The following is a 24712-nucleotide window of genomic DNA, read 5'->3' on the forward strand; positions in this document are numbered from 1 at the left end:
GTCTGCCAGATTTCAGCTTCAGAATTTCTTACATTGAAATTCTCTGTGAGTGTGTGTGTGTGTGTGTCCACGAGCGCATTATTTATGCTCTCTCCTCTGACAGAGGAGACTGCCACTACTCAAGACTCTGCAGGAGCAATTGAGTCCTCAGGAACTTTATTGCCCAGCAGTGAGTTGAAGAGCCCCACACTACCCATCAGAGCTTGTAAAGGTGAATGCAGGACATCAGGCACATGCAGCAGAGACTGACCCAGCTCAACAAGGGGAAGATTCAGACAGAGTTTTACTGGGGAAATAAGCAGTACATTACTCTTGAATGACTCAAATGGGACAGAATAGACTAAAAGAACCCAGAAGGGAGCAAGAGGACAAGAAAATGTGATGCCTCTCAGGATTACAGGAGGCTCAGGTGGTTGGGGCAGAAGATGGGCAGAAAGATCTATTTTTTCCATTGTGACTATTTCCAGCAGTCTGAGAAGCACAAGGGTTTCATCTAAGCAATAACTGAAACTCCACAAGCATTCATGGAGCTGTCTGTCCCAGGTCTACAAGGAGATATAATGCTCAAACTTTGCATTCTCACACCAAGAGAAACACCATTTCATTATCCTCAAAGTGGCCTCTTAGCATCCTGCCCAAAGTATAAGCACTCCTATTACACTATACCTATGTCGCAAATCTCCAGAGAATCAGTTATTAGTAGAATCTGATGGGGGAAAATAGTGACAGATATTTGTTGCGCCATATGCATGAAAGAGCACATAAGAATTGCACCATTTTCTGGGAGCAATATTCAACTACAGGGAGAAGGCTGCTTTATAGAGTAGTACTTTTACTGACCAAGTGCCAGAATAAGTCAAGTTTATATACAACTATGGGCTTTACTTATCTTTTCTGTAAAATCAGGCAAAAAATACTTGCTTAAAGAATAATCATATAACTAATTTTTCACTGTCATTTCATACATGATCTCATTTTGTGATATGATCTTATATTATGATATCATTGTTTCCTCAAATCCTGCCTGAAGCCCTCAGTTCTCTATTCAAGTCTTGGGGCTCAGTACCTTTCTTCTGCAGTAGCAGTTACAATGTTTCCTCTCCATAAACATCTATCAGAACTTTTATGACTGACATTCCCTTTTCAAAAGTGACTGGCTAGTCTTGTGACAGGATTTGTGAGGCATAGAAACATGGCTTAAATCTGAGGAAACATGGGTATGTGTATAAAAGTTATATACACATATGTCTAGGTATATCTATGTGATATGTGCGTGTTTACATGAACAGATGATGAGTACTCTAGCTTTTGTTTTGGTGCTTATTTGTGGGAAATTGGGGCACATTTCTTGATTTTCATAAGCTTCAGTTCTATCTATACAAAGAGACATAGAGAAAATTATAAAGCCATAGTGAGAGTTATATAAGCTCACACCTGGGAAAAGGCAGTCTATAACACTTAGCCTCATGTTCTGTTTTTAATCCAAAGGATTTTTTCAGTAGGAAAAATTTTTTATCCTGGTGTGACTGATAAGGAATGTGAAAGGAATTTCTTGGGTTTCAGAGTCCAGTAGTTTTTATGTGATAGCAAGCAGTATCTTTCAAACTCTCATTACCGTCGTCAAATACTTGAAAGAACCCACAACTTTTCTCTTACATTCAACTACTGCCACAACCACCTGACAAGGTTTCCTATGCCACATCTCTATGAAAGCCATTCAGTGAACTACTTTTTAATTCAGAATTTAATTTAGTATTCAAAAATCAGTAAGATTTGGCTTGACTTATCTTTCCTATCTCATCCTCGATACTATTTCTAATCCACACCTGGCATGGCATTGATGATACTGTGTGCTGTGTGCTGTGTGTGTGTGTGTGTGTGTGTGTGTGTGTGTGTGTGTGAATGTGTGTGTGTGTGTGTTAAGAACAATGTGGATAGAAAGGTTGGACAAATGGGATTGCATTAAACTGCAGAGCTACTGCATGGCAACGGACATAGCTAGCAAGGTTAATAGAAAGCCCATGGATTCAGAGAAGATCTTCACTAGTCATACAACAGGCAAAGGTTTCATATCTCAAATATACTTAGAATTCAAAAAATTAAATCCCCAGCAACAAATCCTCAAAGGAAAAACTGCCCAATAAATAAGTGGACTAAAGACTTAAAGAGAGACTTCTCTGAAGAGGAAAGAAGGATGGCCAATAGACACATGAAGAAATGTTCAACCTCTCTAGCCATAAAAGAAATGCGAATCAAAACAACATTGAGATTCCACCTCTCCCCATTTAGAATGGCTATAATCAAGAAATCTAATAACAACAGATAGTGGAGGGGATGTGGACAGAAGGGAAGCCTACTGCATTGTTGTTGGGAGTGTAAACTTGTTCAACCACTTTGGAAAGCAGTATGGAGGTTCCTCAAAATACTCCACATAGAGCTCCCCTATGACCCAGCAATCCCACTTTTGGGCATTTACCCCAAATGATCCCAAACAAGACCATACAAAATCTACCAGCACAACTATGTTTATTGCAGGATTATTTACCATAACTAAGATATGGAACCAATCCAGATTCCCCACAGTAGATATATGGATCAAGAAAATGTGGGATATATATATGTGTGTGTGTGTGTGTATACATATATATATATATATATATATATATAAATTCTATGCTTCCATAAGAAAGAATGATACTGCCCCATTTGAAAGGAAATGGAAAGACTTGGAAAAAATCATATTAAGTGAAGTAAGCCAGACCCACAGAAATGTACGTCCCATAGTTTATCTTATTTGCAATAATTAGTATATGTCTAGGATAATCTTAGCAGATAGGCAGAATATCTCAATAGCTATGTACATACGACCATATAAGATGATGGGCACAAGAGGTTTTTCTTTGTTGTTGTTGTTTTTAATATACTATGTATTTTGTTGCTTTTATATGTTCTTCAAGTTATGATATATCCCCTGATTTTGGTGCTCTGGTATTGCATATACATTTATTTGAATTAGGGAAGGAAGGGGAACAACAGAATGGGAGATAAAGGTCAAGGGGAACCAATGCAAGAGTGATATATACAAGACAATATGTTGGGAATGATCTGTACAACTTGTGAGGGTGGGGGTGGGAAGGAGGGAAAGTAGGACAAAAAATAAAGGAAGGAGTAACAATTTTGACCAGAAATGTACTTATTTGCTTACTTAACTGTAACCTCTCTGTATATAACTTTGACAATAAAAAAATTTTGAAAGAGGGCTGGGAAGGTGGCTCAGTGGTAGAGCGCATGCCTTGCATGCCAGAGGCCCTGAGTTCGATTCCTCAGCACCATATAAGCAAAAAGAAAGAAAAAAAGCCGGAAGTGGTGCTTTGGCTCAAGTGGTAGAGTGCTAACCTTGAGCTGAAGAGCTGAGGGACAGCGCCCAGGCCCTGAGTTCAGGCCCCATGACCGGACCCAAAAAAAAAAATTTTTTTTAAAGAATAATGTGGACTAAATCCACATCATGAACTCTTTCATTCTTTGTTCTTTGAGTATGTAGTCTTGTTTAATCATACCAACTACCACTTGAAGAAGATATTATTTCTATTTTGCATGTGATAAAAATCATTCACAAAAAGATGATGTATGTAATTAGTAAGTGGCAGAATCCACATTCAAAACTACCCCGTGTGACTTTACCAGACTATAGCTCTGAGTATGTAGAGCTCTTTCCCAAACATCACCCTTCTGTCTGCAATACCCTAGTGCTCAGCTTTTCAGTAAGATTCCTTGCCTTTTCTCCTAGAGGTCTCCCTCTACTTTCCTTCAAAGTATACTGCCATTCCCTTCATAGCATTCCATTAGAATGATCTCCTTGTGTTCCTTGTTTGTCTAGATCTCTAGCATGACAGTGTATTTCATGAGGGCAAAAGATTGATAGACATTTCTGCCTTTATTTAGATCCCAGCACTGGACTCAGGTTATAAAAATGCTCAACACCTATGAAGCACTGAAGGGCCTATGTAACAGCAGACCTGACCTAACTTCTGTCTTTCAAGTTGTTGGCCCATCTGTGGATGCTGGCTTCTCACCCACGTTCAGAGGGTTATGTCATTCCACAAGTTTTGCTCAGTCACTTGAGATATGGGACTTGTAGCATTGCTGTACAGCAAAGAGAAATGCCTTTCAGTGAACACAACTTAGCCAGGCTGGAGAGCAGAAGCTTGCTCTATGAACTTACTGAGAAATTATTTCTATATGCAAGAGAGCCCAGCCAAAAACCCTGGACATTTTCAATATTAATTAAGTCACACATGAAAATATCAGTCATTTCACAGATGGAGAAACAAAAGTTAAAGAGAAGTTTTAAGAAGGATTAAATATTTCCCCAAGTAAATACTTAATAACTCCTCCAGAAGCCTGAAAAAATATTTAGCATTCCCAGTTTCACATTGATAAAATAATTTTTTAAGATGGAAACATTTTAATTATAAAAACCCATATCTTATGTTAACAACATATTCTTATTTTTCCAAATTATACAATTGTAGCCCCTGTATCCTGATCATCTGATTTGGTCTAATTTTTAGACAAATATGCTTATGAACATCACAATTTTTAATTATCTTATCTTGATTGGTTCTTTTTTAAAACACAAAAAGAGAAAGGAAAAGAAAGTGTTCTGGATCTGGGTGTTACAACTCTTACCAAATTATTCAGCAGGATGAGATTGGGAGAGTCATGTTTGAGATCAGTGTAGGGAAAAAGTTTCAGATCTTATTTCTTTTTTTTGGGGGGGGGGAGTCCGGTCGTGGGGCCTGAACTCTGGGCCTGGGCGCTGTCCCTCAGCTCTTCATCTCAAGGCTAGCACTCTACCACTTGAACTACAGCGCCACTTAGGGCTTTTTTCTTTTTGCTTATGTGGTGCTGAGGAATCGAACCCAGGGCCTCATGCATGCAAGACAAGTGTTCTACCACTGAGCCACCTTCTCAGCCCTTCAGATCTTATTTCTATTGATAAAAAAATATCTGGGCACATTATGCCTACCTACAATGGAAGCATAAATAGGGGATCAAGCTCCTGTCCAGAGTGGGGGAAAGTTATAAACAATGGAAACAAAGTGTGCTGTTGACATGGCCAAGTGATAGAAGGATTGCCTCAAAAGCAAAGCATCCTGAGTTCAGAATTCCAGTAACACCAAAATTAAAGAGAAATGGTGTTAGAAGGTCTACCAGCAGTAAAAACAAGGTCTTAATGGCCTATGGAGAAGTATATAATCATCTCAGAATGTAGTGCATATACCACAGAGAAAATAACAAAGAGAAATAATGAATCTTCCATATTGTTTCTGATAGTTCCTCTAAAATATGTATAGAGATTCCATCCCTTGGATTAAATAAACTTTTTCTAGGGGTTAAAGACACTAATTAGCACATATTACTGCATTTACTTCATTTAAGGTTCTGAGCAGTCAAGATTTTTCTCCTTTGAAGAAGGGGAAAAGACCCTGTAACTTGCTTAGAGGCATCCACAAGCTAATGAGCTGCTTGACACTGAAACCACAGTTTTCCTCACTAAAGAATGGAAGATTGTCTTAAGGATTGCAGGCAACATAAAGGTCTTCTGAATTGTGTACAAAGCTTGCATTTCAAGGTCTGTGTATCTGTGTGTGTGTGTGTGTGTGTGTGTGTGTGTGTGTGTGTGCACGCGCGCGTGTATGCGTGCGTGTATGTGTGTGTGTGTGTGTGTGTGTGTGTAAGGAAAGGGATGTCAAAATCAGGAAAAGGGAACATTAAGAGATAAATTTCCCTGGGTCTCTACTCTTTTATATTTGCTCCTGTTCATACACAACAACTAGTTCAGAGCAGTGGCTCTTTCTGGGAGACCTGAATAAACCACACAATTGTCTGAGACTGTTCTGTGGATGCACTTGTGATGCCCTGTCAGCGCTACCAGGTCTACTGAGTTCAACTCTCCAATTCTAGTTGGGTATTGTGGTCTTACTTCACTCACACATTCTTGATTTAGGTGTTTGTTGACCCCTTCAACACTTCATATGCGTAGTATAGATGGGAGACAGGGATAACTTTCACAGAGATGACCACTGTGGGATCAGGTGGTCCAGAAGAGGTCTCCAGGTGTCCCCAGTGAAGTAGTGCTTCTTCTGAGTCTTTAGTGATGAGCAGAGGCAGGTAGGTGGGAAGAGGGGAAAGATTGCTGCTAGTAGTGAGAAGCCACATGTTCAAAGCAAGGAGAGGAGAAGGGACCTGGTCAGATCCTGGGTATGTCAGGAAGAAGTCTGGTTACAGCAGTGGCTCCAGTAACAACTCCCTGACCAACAATGTTGACCTAAGTAAGGATGCTGTCAGAAGTAAAAGATCTAGGACTTCATCAGACTGTGTACACAGAAAGTCAGGTGCATGGAACCTGCAATCTGTGTACTAAGGAGTCCCCTGGATGATCCTGATTCAGTGGAGGTCAAAGTTGCTCTATGCTAAAGACTAGCATTCCTGGGGCTGGGAAGGTGGCTCAGTGGTAGAGCGCTTGCCTTGCATGCTTGAGTCCCTGGGTTCCATTCCTCAGCACCACATAAGCAAAAAGGAAAAAGCCGGAAGTGGCACTGTGGCTCAAGCAGTAGAGCACTAACCTTGAGCTGAAGAGCTGAGGGACAGAGCCCAGGCCTAGAGTTCAGGCCCCATGACCAGAACTTCGCCACCTCCTCCCCCCCCCCCCGCTCCCCCCCCCCCAACCAAAAAAAGACTAGTATTCCAGAGTCTATGGGAAACTGTGGTTCCCATATTAGAAAGAGAGTCAGGGTCTTCTCCAATTCAACATGAAATTGTAAAGTTTCAATGTAGTTTTGTGGTTAAGTGTGTAGTGCTTAGTGCATTCAAGAGTTGTAAAATTGCAGTGTCTGTTCTGATTTTTTTTTAGAATCTTCATTTTTTACTGTATTTGATTTTTTTAGAAAGGTATCCCGATTCCTTGTACAGTCAGCTCATGTTCTAGTTCTGAATACCCATCCTACCTTCCTCAGTGGTATGATCCAAGTTTCATTATCTATTACCAAGGTAGCCAAATCCTAATGTGGGTCATGTGTATTTTTTAAGACCTGATGACAACTCCTCAGGGTTTTCAGAGTTCATTATTCTATCCACATTGCCAGTGACCCAGAACACAGCTGTTAGCTATTTACTTCCTAGAGTAGATAACCTCTTCCACTGTCTCAAAATTGATTTTTAGGATCTCATTATTGCAAACTCAATTCAATTCAATTTGTGGTTTGTTACAATGATGATACATTGGCAGATTTCTTTAGAATATGAAGGATCGGCCGGCCAATCACAGACTCAAGAGTCCCCCAATAGAGGCAGGTTCTTCAGCTCAGCATCCTCTTCTTTCATGTGAGGATAAATCTGGCACATGTTACCCCTTCTCCCCAAGGAGCTGAGAAATGCCAGTGCTTGATGATTTGCTATTGGGTCCATAATTGCTGACCCAGCTGTCATGGCTTGTTTTCTCAGAAAGATGGAGTTCTGAAGGCAGATTCTGACATTTTTGATGGATGGTGGTAACTTGTCAACAAGCCAGCTAAAAAAGGACTCTACTGAATAAAAGATTCCAAGCTAAAATCCCCAAGTGAGCTGAATGAGGCTCCTCTGTGGGCCTGAAAAAGAGTGTAGGTTTTTACAGCCGTGCAGTCAAAGATCCATTTGGAAAGGAGACAATCAGCATCTATCCAGAGACAATTAGTACCCCTCCCTTGCTCACAGTAATCAAGATCCAATTTACAATTACATTTGCAAACTTTTTTTCAAGATACATTCTATAAGAAAAGAATGATTAGCCAGGCGCCAGTGTCTCACCCTGTAATCCTAGTTACTCAAGAGGCTGAGATCTGAGGATTGAGCTTCAAAGCCAGCCCGGGCACGAAAGTCTGTGAAACTCTTATCTCTGATAAATCACCAGAAAACTGGAAGTGGTGCTGTGGCTCAAGTGGTAGAGCGATAGCCTTGAGCTGAAGAGTACAGGACAGCGCCCAGGCCCAGAGTTCAAGCCCTGTGACCCACAAAAAAAAAAAAAGCAGAATGATTATTATTCAAACTGCATGACGACACAAGGGCTTTGACTAGCAATCTGCAAAACACCAAAGTGTCTATGGTGTAAGTTTCTAATGTGAACTGTGGCAAATTCTAAGTTCAGGTCTCCCCACAAAATTTCTGGCATTTTTATGTCTGATGGGCAGATCTAAAACAGAATGAGTCTCAAGACATCATAAAAACAAAGTACAAAAATGAAAAATCAGGGCTGGGAAGGTGGCTCAGTGGTAGAGCGCTTGCCTAGCATACATGAAGCCTTGGGTCGGATTCCTCAGCACCATATAAGTAGAACAAAGCCAGAAGTGGCACTGTGGCTCAAGTGGTAGAGCGCTAGCCTTGAGCTGAATCACTGAGGGACAGCGCCCAGGCCCAGAGTTCAGGCCCACTACCGACAAATAAAAAAACAAAAAAACAAACACAAAAACATAAGTGAATTTCAGCCCTAATTACCAGACATGCCTTTTAGCTCTGAGAGTCAAATTTTATTCTTCCAAAATCTAGGGTTTTGATTATGTTACTGCATTAATATCTATGGGCACACTTAATGTCTGTAGTGCCATTTTACTATTCACAAGCTACAAAGGTTACACAGAAAATAATACATTAATTTTAGAAAACATTCATAAATAGATATCCTTTAATAAATTAACATCTAAGTCATTGACAGGTATTAGGAGTATTTGATGTTCATTTTGATGTTCATTTGTGCTCTCAGAAACAAAGATGATAAAGACACAGGCCATTTTATCCAGACACTCAAACATGGCAATGCCTACATGACTGAGTTGCTTTGCAGAGCAGAATGCAATAACAGGAAATATGGCTATGGTTCCTATAACTTATTAGGCAGACAAAACCCTGTGGGAGTGAAACAGGGGTTATAAATAACTAAGTGGGTCCAAGGAACATGGAATAGGACATCGCTGAGCAATCTGTAAGACATATGGCCATCCTACATGAAAGATGCAGTAGACAGCAAGTGAGAAGGAAATGATCACTCAATGAAAGTAAGGCAAGTTATCAAACGTTCTCATTCTAGAACAGTACTTCACAACTATTACATCCTGGTTATCAGAAGGATAGGAACAACCAAGGCAAAGGTTGTTAGTGAGGAGTCAACCTTCGTGAAACAGTGTAACATAATCATTCCATCTTCAATGACCTTCAAACACAGCATGCAGTTACTATAGGAATGGTGATTTTCTTTTCAGTGATAGTTATATAAATCATACTGTCAGAATTAAAGAAGATAGTTTTCCATTGATACTTCTTGGTATGTGTTTGTACAAAAAAATTGATAAGGTTTTCTATTTGGTTATATGAGGCACTCTGTGTATGAGTGGAGATGAGAGCAATCTAAAGGAATATAGTGTTACAGCTAGTGCTGTTACATAAATTACTATAGTGATCACTTACCAGGGAGAAAAGGTAAAACAAATGGTCAAAAACAAGGCCTTGACATTTGTATGGAAGCTCGCTGCACCTAAAGGATTTGATCTAACGATTAGGTTAAATCACACACAAGGTAACAGAGCATTAACTAATCAGGAACAACAGGTAGCTGTAATTTTCCTTCTCTTTACCAGCTTTACCTACCAAAAACTTAATTCCCTCAACTTCCATATTTCCAAGCATGCCTTTGCCTCCTTCTCATGGCTTCTGAAAATCCAGTCATTCCTAAAAAGCAGAGTTTGTCTTATTTATTTTGGTATTCCCAAAGCTAGCAGAGAGGGACTACTGAATCATGCATATTTGCGCTTGTAGGAACTTTCAGATCTTCAGTGATTCAGAAACATCACAAAGAAGTCATTGATTTAAAATACAAAAGCATCCTGTTTTTATTATGTCTATAGTCAAATAGATACATTTATATCTTTATAGAAAAGACTGAATCATTTCTGCAGGAACTAAGAGCGAGAAAAGAGGCATATTCCATCATTGACCTAGTTTGAGGACATTTCTGGGCTTTTCTCATCTCCAGAGTGAAAGAATTGTAATTACAATGAATGGTTCTTGAAGGATTTCCTAACTCTAAAGTGCCAGGATTTCTTTTTCTTTTTTTTTCTTTTTTGCCAGTCCTGGGCTTGAACTACAGGCCTATGTGCTGTCACTGAGCTGTTTTGCTCAAGGCTAGCATGCTACTACTTTGAGCCACAGTGAATCGTCTAGCTTTCTGGTAATGGTTAGTTGGAGATAAAGAGTCTTACGAGGACTTTTCTGCCCAGGCTTGCTTCAAACCTCAGTTCTCAGATCTCAGCCTCCTGAGTAGTTAGGATTCAGCCATAAGCTACTGGCTCCCAGCTAAGTATGAGAATTTTTTTTTATTGTGAAAATACTGTACAGAGGGTTTACAATTACATGGGCAAGATAGTGAGTACATTTCTTATCAAGCATTGTAGCCTCCTCCTTTGTTTCCCCTTCCCATTCCTTCCCATCCTTCCTCCCCCCCACCCAATCCTCCCCCCCAAGTTGTAAAGTTCATTTTTGACATGACAACTTGTACTTCTCATTGTTGCAACAGGTCCACCTGTATCCTTATAAGTGTATACTTGTAAGTGCTAGGCAGAGTTATAAAAGAACCATCTGACCTTCTTCTCAGCACCACACAAATCTCAGCACAACACAGCTGAAATTTCCAATTTGGCAGCCTCTACATATATGACACATGCCCCCAGGAGATTAGAACAACAACAAAAGAGGGCAGTTGATGAAGAGATGACAGGAGAAGTCATTTGGAGTAGGAGACTATAACCTGAAGTCTGAAAGTAATGAATTCTGGATGATACCACTTGGAAGTGATTAACCAAATAGATGCAAAGTTTAATGTAGAAGGGAGGTAACTTGAGTTACAAAGTGATGGCTGTAAGTCTTAATGAGACCAGAAAGTCTGACATTATATTGATTGATTAGAATTATTTTTTTCCTTTCCATGTCCTGGATTCATTTCAATATTATTTTATATGATCAGAGGCAGATAGGCAAGCAGATAGGCATTGCAACTTTGTGTTTAGAATTAATAATTTTTTTAATTATCTTCCCATATATAAAGAAATTTTAATAGAATCCACCAAGAAAACTAAATGTAGCCTAAACTCTTTGGATAGATTGACGGTGTCAAAACCCTTCAAAGTTTAGTTTGTTAAAAAACTCACTTCCTAAGTGGATAAACTTCCCATGCTCCTTGATTGAAAAGAGTAACATCACAAAAATGGCAATTCTTTCCAAAGGTATTCACAAATTCAATGCAATACCCATCAATATCACAACATTCTTCAATAAAATAGAAGAAACAATCTAAAAATTCATATAGACTAAAAGAAGAACCCAAATAGCAAAAACCATTCTTAGCAGGTAAAGCAGTGCTGGAGGAATATCAATACCAAATGTTAAAATCTATTATAAAAACAGCTTTGTACTGGCACATGAACCAGCCTGACCACCAGTGAAATAGAATTGAAGACCAGACATGATACTACAGACCTATGGCCACCTAACCTTTAATAAGGGAGCCAAAATTATCAGAGAGAAGAAAGCCTCTTCAACAAATGATGCTAGCAGAACTGGCTATAAAAATGTAAACACACACACACACACACACACACACACACACACACAAACTGAAGTTAGCTGCTCATATATCACCAGAATCAACTCCAAATGCATCAAAGAAATGTTACAGGAAGTAATAGGGCTCCTTGGCACAGGTTGAAACTTCCTAGATAAACTTCCTAGATAAATCAAAGGAAGGTTTTATAAATGAGATTGCATTAAACACCAGAGGTTTTGCATGGCAAAGGACATAGCTAGCAAGATCAATAGAAAGCCACAGATTGGGAGATCTTTACTAGCTATACTGCAGACAAGGGCCTTATCATCTTATATAGTGATTTGATCATAATTTTGAGCTTTCCAGCTCATCTGATAAGATTATCCTATATGTAGACTAATTATTGCAAATAAGGGAAACCATGGGACCTAAATTTCTTGGAATTGGGTTAACTTCACTTAATATGATTTTTTCCAAGTTTTTCCATTTCCTAATAAATGGAGTGGTATCTTTATTGTTATTGTTTTAAATGTACCATGTGATTTTTATGTTTTCTTGTTGTTCTTGTTTCCTTTGTATGTTTTTCCCCCCTATGGCATATCCCCTTTTGTCACTGTACTCAATTTGATACCCTGAATCTTGTATATACAAATATCTAATCTGGGGAGAAGAAAAGGAATAACAAGCTCTGAAACAAGGACACAGGATTACCCATTGCAACAAGAATACCCACAGGACAGTATATTGGAAAGAACTTCACAACTTGGGGCAGCAGGGGTGGGGTTTGGGGAGAAGAGAGGGAGATGGGGGAGGAAGGGATAGTCGGACAACAACAAGGAAGGGAAGGGGTAACAATGATTGATTAGTAATGTACTCATTGCCTTACTCATGTAACTGCAACCCCTCTGTGCAGCATCTTAATAAAATTAAAAAAGTGTATTCATTACATTACATATGTAATTATAACCCCTCTGTATATCACCTTTACAATAAAATGAAATTAAAAGTTAAATTCATTTCCTAAGCCAGGTGCCATTGGTTCGTACCTGTAATCCTAGCTACTCAGAAGCTGATATCAGAGGGTGATAGTTTGAAGCTAGCTTAGGCTGAAAGTCCCCTTGAGAGTGTTATCTCCAATTAACCACCAGAAAACTGGAAGTTTCACTGTGGCTCAGAGTAGTAGAATGCTAGTCTTGAGCAAAGAGCTCAGGAACAGCACCTTGGCCCTGAGTTCAAGCTCCACAACCAACCAAAAAAGCAAAACAACGGGACTGGGAAGGTGGCTCAGTGGTAGAGTGCTTGCTTCACATGCATGAGGCCCTGGGTTGATTCTTCAGCACACATAAACAGAAAAAGCCGGAAGTAGTGCTGTGTGTGGCTCAAGTGGTAGAGTGCTAGCCTTGAGCTGGAGAGCTGAAGGACAATGTCCAGTCTCAGAGTTCAAGCCCCATGAGCAACCAAATAAACAAAACAAAACAAAAAAAACCTCACCTCTCCTCCTTCCTTGGATATATGGAAGAGATGTGGTTTAAAAAATAAAAAGAAGGGGAAATGGGAAAAAATGTAGCCTAAATATTGAATGAAGCAACAATTTAGAATGTTTCGTTATGCCAAACACTATTTCAAGAAATTTCAGGCATAAAGCTAGCACTATTATCACCTCCTTTATTATAGAGTATGCAAGACTGCTCAAGATTACATACCTGGAGGGATGGGTTAGGAGAGATGTGTGAAAAAAAAAAGATTACACACCTGGTTGAGGGTAAAGAGAGCTTGCCATCTCTAGTGGCTTGAGTCCAGAGTTCATGTGTTTAACATTACTCTAAGCAGCCTTTTAAAGTTCTCATATTTCATTGAAAATCCTTATGATTTACAATTACTGGCATGAAAATGACAGTACAGAATAAAAAGAAACTGTAACAGTTACAAAAGGCAAAGTGTGAAATTTAAATTCTTTCTTCTCATCTGAACTATTTAGAAATAACACGAGCTATGGTGGGTGGGTGAAGCTACCTAGATATTGTGATTTAGTGGGATTGCAGAGTAGATAGTTTGAAATTTTATCCACAGATGATTCTTTTTTTTTTAATTGTGAAAATACTGTACAGAGGGGTTACAAATACATGGGCAAGATAATGAGTACATTTCTTATCAAGCATTGTAGCCTCCTCCTTTGTGATTCTTATGCAGAGTTCAGTTTGAAAATTCAGGTGAGGTATAGAGGAGTTATAGGAGTCCTTAGTCTGGGTGATAAGTGAAATTTCCCCCTAAAACTTATGAGTTGTGTCTCTATATTATAGGTTGCTAGTTGTGAATTTGTGGATCAAAAATGAATCTATGTATCAGATGATTGAATATACTGTTTTGTCTTCTCTAGAAAGAAATTTTCATGTGATGTAACTAAATATTTTCAGATGTCAGCTCTTGATTGTGTAGGTCATAGCAGAGAGCCTGGGAACAGTACTGGTACAGCACTCAGTTCATCCTGCCTCAGAGGTTGTCTGACATTGGAGATATTCTTCCCTCTACCATTGACCAAAATGGGCCCTAATCACTCCAGAATTCCGGGTATCTAAGTAGGTATTGGTCTTTAGTACAATGAAGTTTATAACCTGGTAGATGTAATGGTAATACTATGTATGATATGTAGAAGGTGGATGATTGGTTCATAAGTAGGTATGTGGTAGGTAGGCAAATGTAGAAAGGTCAAATATGTGTATGTGGTGGTCAAGTCTGTGGAAACATGTATATGATTTCAAGGCAGAAAAATGTTTAAAAATCGAGACTTACCTTATGTAAATTGGAAAGTGAATGACACCACTCTGAATAATTAACATGAAAGTCAAGGCAGATTAGGTATTGAGGCAAAATGCTGATCTGAGATCTGCTCTTGGTAAAATGAAGGGGATACTAAAATTAAACTAAAGCAAAAAGAAAACATTGAGGGAGTAGCTCAAGTGTAGAAGACAGCCCTAGCAAGCACAAGGTCCTGAGTTCAAACTACAATACCCACCCACCTAAGGAAAAACAATACAAAACTAATGAAGCCACAGAATGAAGGATCTATTTCTAGACTTACGGAGTTCTGTAAGAGGGCTTGAGAGGGAAGGAGCACTTTAGGTGCTTGATCACACAGATGGCCAATGGGAACTAAGTATGGATAGATAGCATTGTTAAGGGTAAGGCCGTGAAATAGTCACCTAAGAGGGTCTATGTTGCATGCATAGGCTTTTGCAACGTGTAGCCAAAAATTATTGAAAGGTTTTCTATGGGCAAGAGCTCAACTCTGCATTTTATGATGATCTTGCTCACTACAGCAGTGACAAGGGACTGAAAGAAGGGTTGAGGGAAAAGGGAATTGCAGAGTTTAAATCCACGTAGCGGAAGATGTAACCACTCTGGGCTGGGTTCTGAGAGATGAAAAGCCATGCATAAAGTTGCAATGATTTGAGGAATAATAGTCACAGGACTTGCTGACAGATTTGCTGTGGGAAGAAAGAAAGAAGGGTGATTGCAAGAATGAGTCTTACTTCAGTGTATGTATGTAGTGGTCTTCCCTGAGATGTTGAATATGAAAGTCGATGAAAGATTTATGAGGATGTATGATGAGCCCTGTGCCAAATTGAAGCTGTGAGTTCTAGAGGTGCTGAGAGATTGGCATTCCAATTTCTCAGTAAAGCTCCCAGAACGCTGAGAGCTGGGGTCCTGAAAAGATGGAGAAGTCTAGGCAATACAGAGGCTTAAATGGCTGCCCCAAGTATGGTTAAGAGGAAGAGTGTGTGTGAATGTTGGAATGTTCATTGCTTTCCCCAGTCTTCCTAAGACAAGAAAGTCAGTTATCCCTTGTATGCAACCTATGGCTAATGTTATAACCCTGGTTTGTACATACCTTCAGTCTTCTCCCCCTGGAATAACCTCAATAAAACCCATCATTAATGGGGTCCTCAGATCTGAGAGCAGCAATCAATTCAGGTCTCCTGATCCCTCAAAACCTAAATTCTCCTGATGGTCTCCCATCATTGTATTGCCCTTGATTACAGGCGGATTTTTGACAAGGATGTAATACATTGTAGCCATTGTAGGTAAAGTTGGTAGACTTAGGGGTGGTAATACAAACATGATTGAGAAGCACAGTCTTTTCTAAAAGCGTTCCAGGGTTCTTGAATGGATAAGACATGTGTGCTCTTTTCAGAAAGGTCTAAAAGCAGAGACACTATCAGAGCATGTTACTGAGGTCAAGGTGAGGAAAGAAAAAGACAAACATAGCTGGAGGATGGAGACATGAAGGCTATGGTCCAGTGACTGAGGCTTGCAAAAGAAATCAAAAGAAAAGGGATTTTAAAGCCAGGTTTGGAGAATGAAAAGGAAAGACCATGAAACAAAATAAACTACAACAATATATATTGCAAGGCTCCATCTAGATTTTACTGTGGCCAATAACTAAAAGACCATAAAACTCATAAATTTTCAGTCAACTTGGTCTTCTTCCACAAGGAAATGCTTTCCCAACTCAGATAGAAGATTTATTAAGAGAGAACTGAAGTCCAAGACTGACTAGATTTGAGTGAGAGCTTGCTCCTGCTGTCAGTCACTTTCTTCTTTCAGGCTAGGCAATACTGTTGTAAGCTGCTGAATGCAGACACAGACACAAGAGCAAGGCAAGTATCTCCATCTGATGCTTTCTCCTTGTCACTTCTTGTGGACATACATAATGCAATCATGCATTTGTCCTCCTGTTTCTCTGTGTGCTAGCTCTCCTGCTTCCATGGCTTTCTTCATGCAAGAAAGTGACTTCAAATTATGATTGTGGGAATAATGTCATCTGATTTGTTCTAGTATCAGGACAATAGCTTTCTCCCTTTGCCTCTTTCCCCTGTATTATACATTCTATCAGGTACCTACCATCCCTTATTGCATGGATTTATTAAATCTTTGTTACCCCATTATTGACTCAGCAGTTTCAACTATTTAACAAGTACATATTACATATATCTTGTCTTCACACCATGCTCAGCTAGGAATACCTGGAAGACACAGTTATGGCCCTTGTGAAGCTAAGAGACAAGGCAGGGGAGGCAAACATCAGAAGGGTAATCACACAATTAACAGATGACATTCAACCATGAAAAATGCTTTGAAGTACAAATGCAAGATTGTAAAAGTCCAGCAAAAGGTCTTGCTTTTGTTTACATCCCCAGTGCCTTACAAGAGGCTTGATATATTAAGTGCCAAATAAATGTCTCTACCTGAGTGAATAAATGAGAGAATGAATGGATATGATGATATTTCCAAATTGATGAAGACTTGTACCTTATGAAATTATAGAGCTCTGATCTTACTGAATTTTCACCATCCACAGAAAATATCTAAAGCTATGTACCTATGATCATATAAGATGATGATAAGCCATATGAACCCCAAGATAGGGACACAAGAGGTTTTATCTGTTTTTAATGTACTTTTAATGTTCAATGTGATTTTTTTTGTTTCTTTTGTATTTTCTTCCCCATGGTATAATCCCTGTTTTCACTGTATTTGATTCCAGTGCCCTGCATCTTGTATATACATTTTTCTAATTTGGGGAGGGAAGGGAAATAGCAAAACCTGAAATAAGGATACAGGTTGAACTATTGTAACAATGAGATGTACAAGATAGTATGTTGAAAATGAACTTTACAACTTTAGGGGGCAGGAAGGAGTTGAGGAAGTGGGGAGGGAAGGGATTTTAGGAGAAAACAAAGAAGAGGGTAACAATGCTCTATAGGAAATGTACTCATCACCTTACTCATGTAACTGTACCTCCTCTGTACAGTGTCTTTACAATAAAAAATATTTTAAAAAACAAATAGAAGTTTGTAGAAAAGATTTATGAAATGGAAGTAACTATATAAAAAGAAATATTAACAGCCAGGTGTCAGCAGCTCATGCCTATAATTCTAGCTATCCAGAGGCTGAGATATCTGAGGATCATGTTTGAAACCAGCCTGGACAGGAATGTCTGAGAGATTCTTATCTCCAATTAACTACCAAAAAAGTCAGAAGTAGAGCTGTGGCTCAAGTATTAGAGCACTGGCCTTAAACACAAAAAGTGAGGGACAGCACTTGAGCCCTGAGTTCAAGTCTCAGGAAATGAACCACCACAGCCGCCCCACCCCAAGTCACCACAATTTAACAACAAATAATTGCACAAGAACCTGGCTGTCTAGGCTGAGCCTAGGAGGCTGGGATAAAATATCCATTCAGCATTTAAAAATCTATATTGAAGAGCTGCACTTAAGAGATAAAGTGCTTCATCTCATATTATTTGGCTTACATTACTTGGGAATCCATGGAGCAAATGATTAAATAAAAACAAACAATTCAGATTGTGATTTGTGGTAGGTACTATTAAATAAATAAACTCATACAATATGACTATAGGGTGATAATAGATGTATAGGACCCAGGGCTGTTGACATTAAAGGGTAAGTCAGGACTACTTTGAAAAGGTGACATTATAATTGACAATCATCATTTTTTGTTGGGTGAGGGGAGTCTGGTTGTGGGGCCTGAACTCTGGGCCTGGACACTGTCCCTCCGCTCTTCAGCTCAGGGCTAGCACTCTACCACTTGAGCCACAGCACCACTTCTGGCTTTTTTTTTCTTTTTTTTTTTTTAATTTTTATTTATTTTTTATTGTGAAAATACTGAACAGAGGGGTTACAATTACATGGGCAAGATAATGAGTACATTTCTTATCAATCATTGTAGCCTCCTCCTTTGTTTCCCCTTCCCATCCCTTCCCATCCGCGCCCCCCCCCCCTCCCCACCCACCCAATCCTTCCCGCCCCCCCCCCACGCCCCCCACCAAAGTTGTAAAGTTCATTTTCAACATAACACCTTGTACTTCTCATTGTGGCTTTTTTTCTTTCTGCTTATGTGGTGCTGAGGAATGGAACCCAGGGCCTCAGGCATGCAAGGCAAGCGCTCTACCACTGAGCCACCTTCCCAGCCCCTTGACAATCATCTTGACAGGAGTTGACAATATTAGTCTAAGAAAGACTCTTCAGTGCCTTGGGAACAGACAATGCCAAGATCCTGAGGTAGTAAAGTTGTGGCATGTTTTAAAGACAAGAAAATGGCCAAAACAGCTAGCAAGGAGCAAAAAGAAGTTGAATAAATAGGCAAGGAAACTTCCATGGGAATATTTCCTTGAGAAGTTTGAGTTTTGAATGAATCAAGCAGGTGATGGTGTGATGTGTCTTTGTAGAGGTCACTTTGTTGGATGAGTGCAGCATGAACTTGAGACACTGAGTCTCCAAGTAGGACACTGAGAAACTCCAAGTAGGAGCTACTGGGGTATTAAAGTTGAGCATGGACAGAAGCTTTGCCTTACAAAGTGAAAGAAACACTTGGATTCAGAATATACTTTGGAGAAATGAAGAGGAAGATATACTGTAGATATGTGCTATGACTAGAGGTGGGCGGGTAACATGGCTCTATCTAGGACTACGCTCACACAGACAGGGGGTAAGTGACTTTGAGACAGACCTTAGGCTATAATTAATTGCAGTATTTCATTTTTCTATATTAAATTTGAGATATTATATTTTTGAGTGAAGATATCAAGTAGACAATTTTTCTAGAGGTCAGGCTGGGAGATACACAGGTAGAGGTGGATAAGCCAGTATGTGATATGTAAATTTAGGGAATATCACCAATTCAGGAAGCCAGAAAATACCAGAGGTCCTGTAACTAATGTCTGAGAAAGGACAGAGTTAGTAAATAACATCTGTGAGAAAGACGGACTGTTTGGCAAAGATAAAGCAAAATAGTTATGTGAACCAATTACCATGACAGGTATTTGGCTATGTGAAGGTCCCTGGTACATATTGACTGAAATAATTTGTGCACAGCATTCTGCATTTACATAATGGAACAGTGTTTTGTGCATATATGAGCTAGAACATTCATTGCAAGGAAATGGTCATGCAATTCTGGGGCTGTTAATACAAGTGTGAACCGCACAGGTGGACTACTAGGAAGAACAGATTAGAATCTGTGATGGAAGCTAAAGCTGCTATCCAGGGTGGAGTTGCTTCTTCCTCAGGGAAATCTCCATTCTGTGGGAAAAAAAAACTGAGCTTGCCTATTTCTTTGATTGCAAATGACAAATGGTGGCTGAAACTCAAAGAGCTCTCTTCTTTGAACCTTCATAAGATTATAGCTTCTAAATTCATTCAGCTCAAATAGAAGGCTTGCCTTTTCTATTTCTTGGTAGAAAGTGGTCATTTTTGAATAGGTATCTATAAGTTCTGTCAAGCCTTGAAAGAACTCTGTAATGTCATCATTGTCATTCTCAATATAAAAGAAGAAAAACTGGTGATATGTGGGGAGTATCACACATGGTGGTGTTGCACCTGAGTACAAGTAGGTACTTACTGTAGGAGCATCCATAGACCTCCACCCTCATGCCAATCTTCCCACTGGGATTCCACTCCAAGGGCACAAAGCGGATAAAGCGGGCTCTCACAGAGTGAAGTAGCTTATGGTGCACCACACTGTCAGCATTCATGTTTCCAGCAAAGGTCTAGAAGAGAAAGAATGACCCAATGAGTTCTGAGATAACAGAGGACATCAACTATATTTTCCGCTGCCAAGTTCCTCTGTCAAGCCTCTTGGAAAAACACCTTCAATTTCTCTGACACTGATGAGCTATGAGTGAACAATCCTTTATCATGGGACATGCTTATGTGTAAATATCGTGTTTTTTTTAAAATTATCTTATAGAAATATATAAAATTATGCTTATAGAAAGACGTTTAAATTCAGCATGTCAATTTGTAAGTATAATGCATCTTGATCAACATTACCTCTTTTATCATTCTCTCCTATGTCTCTCAGTCCCAACCATTTCTTCAAGTTGCTTAGTTCCATTTCCATTATGATTATATTCACCTACCCTTCCTCTCTCCATTTGTCTACTCCCCTTTTCTTAACTTCATTCCTCTTCATTCATGGTATTTATTTTGTGAAACTGTACATTAGTTCCTCAGAGGAGTTACACCACTGGAATTCTCCTCTGCTGAAACATTTATTCTTTAAAAAGCTCCTCTCCTCATCTCTTATGAATAAAGCAATTCTAGCAAGAAGTAAGATGGGCCATATAAAAGCTTTACAAAGTTAATAACGCAAATGCAGTTCAAACATGCCTGATGTTCATAATCACCGTGACCTGCAAGATAACTGACAACCTCCTCTCAGAAGGAAAGGCTTTACTGAAGTAATTGTTATCATTATTTGAAGCTTAGTCACTCTGCTAAGCACTTTCCATTACCATTATCACCATTTACAGATAAAACAAAAATTGAAATCTAGAGATAGAAAAGAAGAAGGAGCAAATATCCGTACCTAGTTGGTAAATGGTCTAAATTTCAATGTCAAGTTATTCTATTCCTAATCTCTTCTTCTTGCTACAGTCCTACTCACCTGTCCTATTGCTAATGCTTACTAGAAGAAGATCTCACATTTGAGATTTATGGGTAGTTCATTTCACATTTGTTTTGATCTTTAAATGGTAGGAAAAAACAGCACAGGAACTACTTATTCCCTATGTGTCCTCACTTTTAAAATCAAGGAGTATAAAATTATTTTTCTGCAAATAGAATATGAAGATATTTCACCTTGTCTTTTGTTTTAAATATTTTATTAAGTCATCATCTTTTCTTTTCTTTTCTTTTCTTTTTTTTTCCGGTCCGGTCACGGGGCCTGAACTCTGGGCCTGGGCGCTGTTCTTCAGCTCTTCAGCTCAAGGCTAGTGCTCTACCACTTGGGCCACAGCACCACTTCTGGCTTTTCTCTTTTTGCTTATGTGGTGCTGAGGAATCGAACCCAGGCTTCAGGCATGCAAGGCAAGCGCTCTACCACTGAGCCACCTTCCCAGCCCCGAGTCATCTTTTCTTTAAAGGGGATAAAATGTAAAATTATGAAATTTACCATTTTGACCATGTTGTTTGTCGGTTTGATTTTATGCCTGTACCAGGCTTCAAACTGTTAGCTTTTTAATGTGTTCTTTTTTTTTTCCTCACAGCTAACACTCTACCTATGAGCTAAGTTCCATTCTAGCTTTTTGCTGGCAAATTGAAGATGATATTCCTTTATATTTGTCTGTTTACAAACCTCAATTTCAGCTCTCAGCCTCCTGAATATCTAGGACTATCAGTGTGAGCTACCAGTGCTCAGCCCCATTTTGACAGTTTTAAAGTATAAAACTCCTGTCACTAAGCACAGTCACAATATTGTTAATCCATCACCATTGACCATCCTTATAACTTTTCAAAGCATCCTGATCTTATCTTACAGTTTGATAGATAGACAAATAGACACACAGTTTGATAGAAGATAGATTGAAGATAGAGGATAGATAGATAGATAGATAGATAGATAGATAGATAGATAGATAGATAGATAGGCAGGCAGTACTTTGAGTAGGCCTCACTCTCAAGAAGGAGGCACTCTACAACTTAAACAATGCCCTCAAGTCTTTCCATTTTCAAGTCTTAACATTTCCTAACAATGGAGCAATAATCATTCTTTCTGATGGAGGCATAGAATTCCATTGTGTATATATACCACATTTTCTTGATCCATTCATCTACTGAGGGGCATCTGGGTTGGTTCAATATCTTAGCTATGGTAAATAATGCTGCAATAAACACAGTCGTGCTGGTAGCTTTAGTGTGGTCTTGTTTGTGATCATTTGGGTAAATGCCCAAAAGTGGGATTGCTGGGTCATAGGGGAGCTCTATGTGGAGTCTTTTGAGGAACCTCCATATTACTTTCCAAAGTGGTTGAACAAGTTTACACTCACACCAACAATGCAGTAAGGTTCCCTTCTGAAAGACTTGGAAAAAATTATATTAAGTGAAGTAAGCTAGGCCCAAAGAAACATAAATCCCATGGTTTCCCTTATTTGCAATAACTAGTATATGTCTGAGAGAAGCAGAAAAGGTCAAATAAGTTGATGTTAGGTGAAATGAACCCCAAGATAAGTATTCAAATATTTTTGTTTTCAAGCAATTGTTTCTAACATATTTATAAGATGACTTCTTTGTTGCTTTGTATGTCCCTCCGCCACGGTATAACCCCTGCTTTCACTGTATTTGATGTTGGTATAATTTGTGGAGGGGAAGGGAAAAAAAAATAGTTTAAATAGGGATACAGGTGACCCATTGCAACAATGAGATGTACAAGACGTAATGTTGAATAACGAACTTTATAACTTTGTCGGGCCGGGGTGCAGGGGGAGAGGGGTAATAGGAAGGGATGGAAAAGAGAAACAAAGGAGAAGGCAACAATGCTTGATAAGAAATGTACTCATTATCTTGCCCATGTGATTGTATGGTATTTTCACAATAAAAATAAATAAATTAAATTAAATTAAAAAAATGCCCCCAGCCTATTTTTTAGTGTTATTTTTTTCAGGAAGTCTCATGATTATTTTTCCCTCTGGCTGTCCTAGATCCTCATCCTTCTACTCTGCTCCTATAAGGCTGGAATCACAATAATGAGACTCTGTTCAAGCTCTTATATCACAACTTCCATATAGAATATCAGCTACCTTACAAAAGTGCTTGCTTCATTATGCATCATAATATATCTTTCTTTTAGAATATGTAGAGAAGTCCCACCTGGCATGTACAGTTAACACTGATGAATGAAAGAAGTATCCTGAATTTGCTACTGATGATATTTGTACACCCCATCCCTCAGACATCTGGAGGCCAGGAATGACTGAGGCTCTGCCTGAGTTCTGTATCCTATGTAGACAGACAATACTTAGCATCTGACTGTATAACTATATAACTGTAGATACTTTGCTAGACTTTATTGCTTAATTCATGTGTGATATGCTCTGGATGTCATTCAAGGAGTCCATCTTCTGGCCTGACATGGCCATCGGGCCAGCAAATTACTCAGCAGTTGATTGCAGGCTCACAGTCATAAAGCCTCTGGTCCCAGAGCTATGTCATGGCCAACTTCACAGTTTCCAGAGCTCAGGTCTAAGAAGATCCATATTATGCAGTTTTGAAAGTCAAAGTTTACAATGCGTGGTCCCAAGGCCTTCCTGGAGCTAGCATTCTAAAGTCACCAAACACTAAACAAAGCAAAACTAGTCCTTTACCAACTCTATCACACTGAAACTAGATTATAGAGATTCTGATCAAAGTCTGGGGAAGCCTTTTACTTCACTCTCAATACATACCCCACCTGTAAATGCAATCAGTTTTCTGCAATTGAACGATTGTAATAACTACCATTGTAGCTGTGGAAAAGATATTTTCCACACTGGCCACTTGCTACTTTCCACTTATATTAGGATAAAATGCTTTTATATTAGGTGATTAGTGCCCTTGTTCATGAAGGATTTAGACCCTTGCTTACTGAAGAACTGATAATATAATCTCTTTCTTTCTTCCCTTCCTCTCTGTATCTTTCTCATACTCTCTCTTTCTCTCTCACTTTCTCTTTCCTCTCTCCTCTCATTATACACATACACGCACACACACACACACCACACACACACACACACACACACACACACCCTCACCTCTCCGAATAGCCATGCATCTTACAAATGCATAGTCAGATAATAAGTTATACCCTGTCCACATTGGAGATCTGTGACTCAGAGCCCAAGCAATGAACACATTATCAACCCAGTGGAAACTCAGGGTAGATCTTTTCAAATTCTAGATCTGAACAATATTATATCTGCTGTTTCTCAGAAGGCTTTTTCTTTTTCCACATTCCACAAAACCATTTCACAATCAATTCATGAAAAAGTCTTATGCAGTTTATTTTTATCTATATATCATTTTATTTTTATTTATGTTATCTTCATTGTAAAGGTGACTTACAGAGGGGTTACATTACATAAGTATTGAGTACAATTCTTATAGAACATTTTTACTCCCTCTCTCATTTACTCCCATTATCTCTCCCCCCACTCTCCTCCACCCCAAGTTGTAGAGTTCATTTCCAACATAGTGTCTTGTGAGTATCACTGTTGAATTGGTTCACCCTTTGTCCTTTGCCTTGCTA

The 24712-nt window shown here is 39.1% G+C and overlaps 1 protein-coding gene across 3 annotated transcripts in view; it reads right to left on the minus strand.

Annotated features, from left to right (window-relative positions):
* Cntnap5 (contactin associated protein family member 5) overlaps positions 1-24712 on the minus strand; it is a 907059-nt gene that overhangs the window by 472099 nt on the left and 410248 nt on the right. For all 3 annotated transcript variants that reach the window (XM_042685183.1, XM_042685182.1, XM_042685181.1), the window contains exon 4: positions 20051-20198. In XM_042685183.1, coding sequence (XP_042541117.1) covers positions 20051-20198 — 148 coding nt within the window. The remainder of the gene's footprint in view (positions 1-20050; positions 20199-24712) is intronic.

The sequence above is a fragment of the Dipodomys spectabilis genome, unplaced genomic scaffold, assembly GCF_019054845.1.
Source record: "Dipodomys spectabilis isolate Male_0828 unplaced genomic scaffold, ASM1905484v1 ptg000094l, whole genome shotgun sequence".
Taxonomy (NCBI): Eukaryota; Metazoa; Chordata; class Mammalia; order Rodentia; family Heteromyidae; genus Dipodomys; species Dipodomys spectabilis.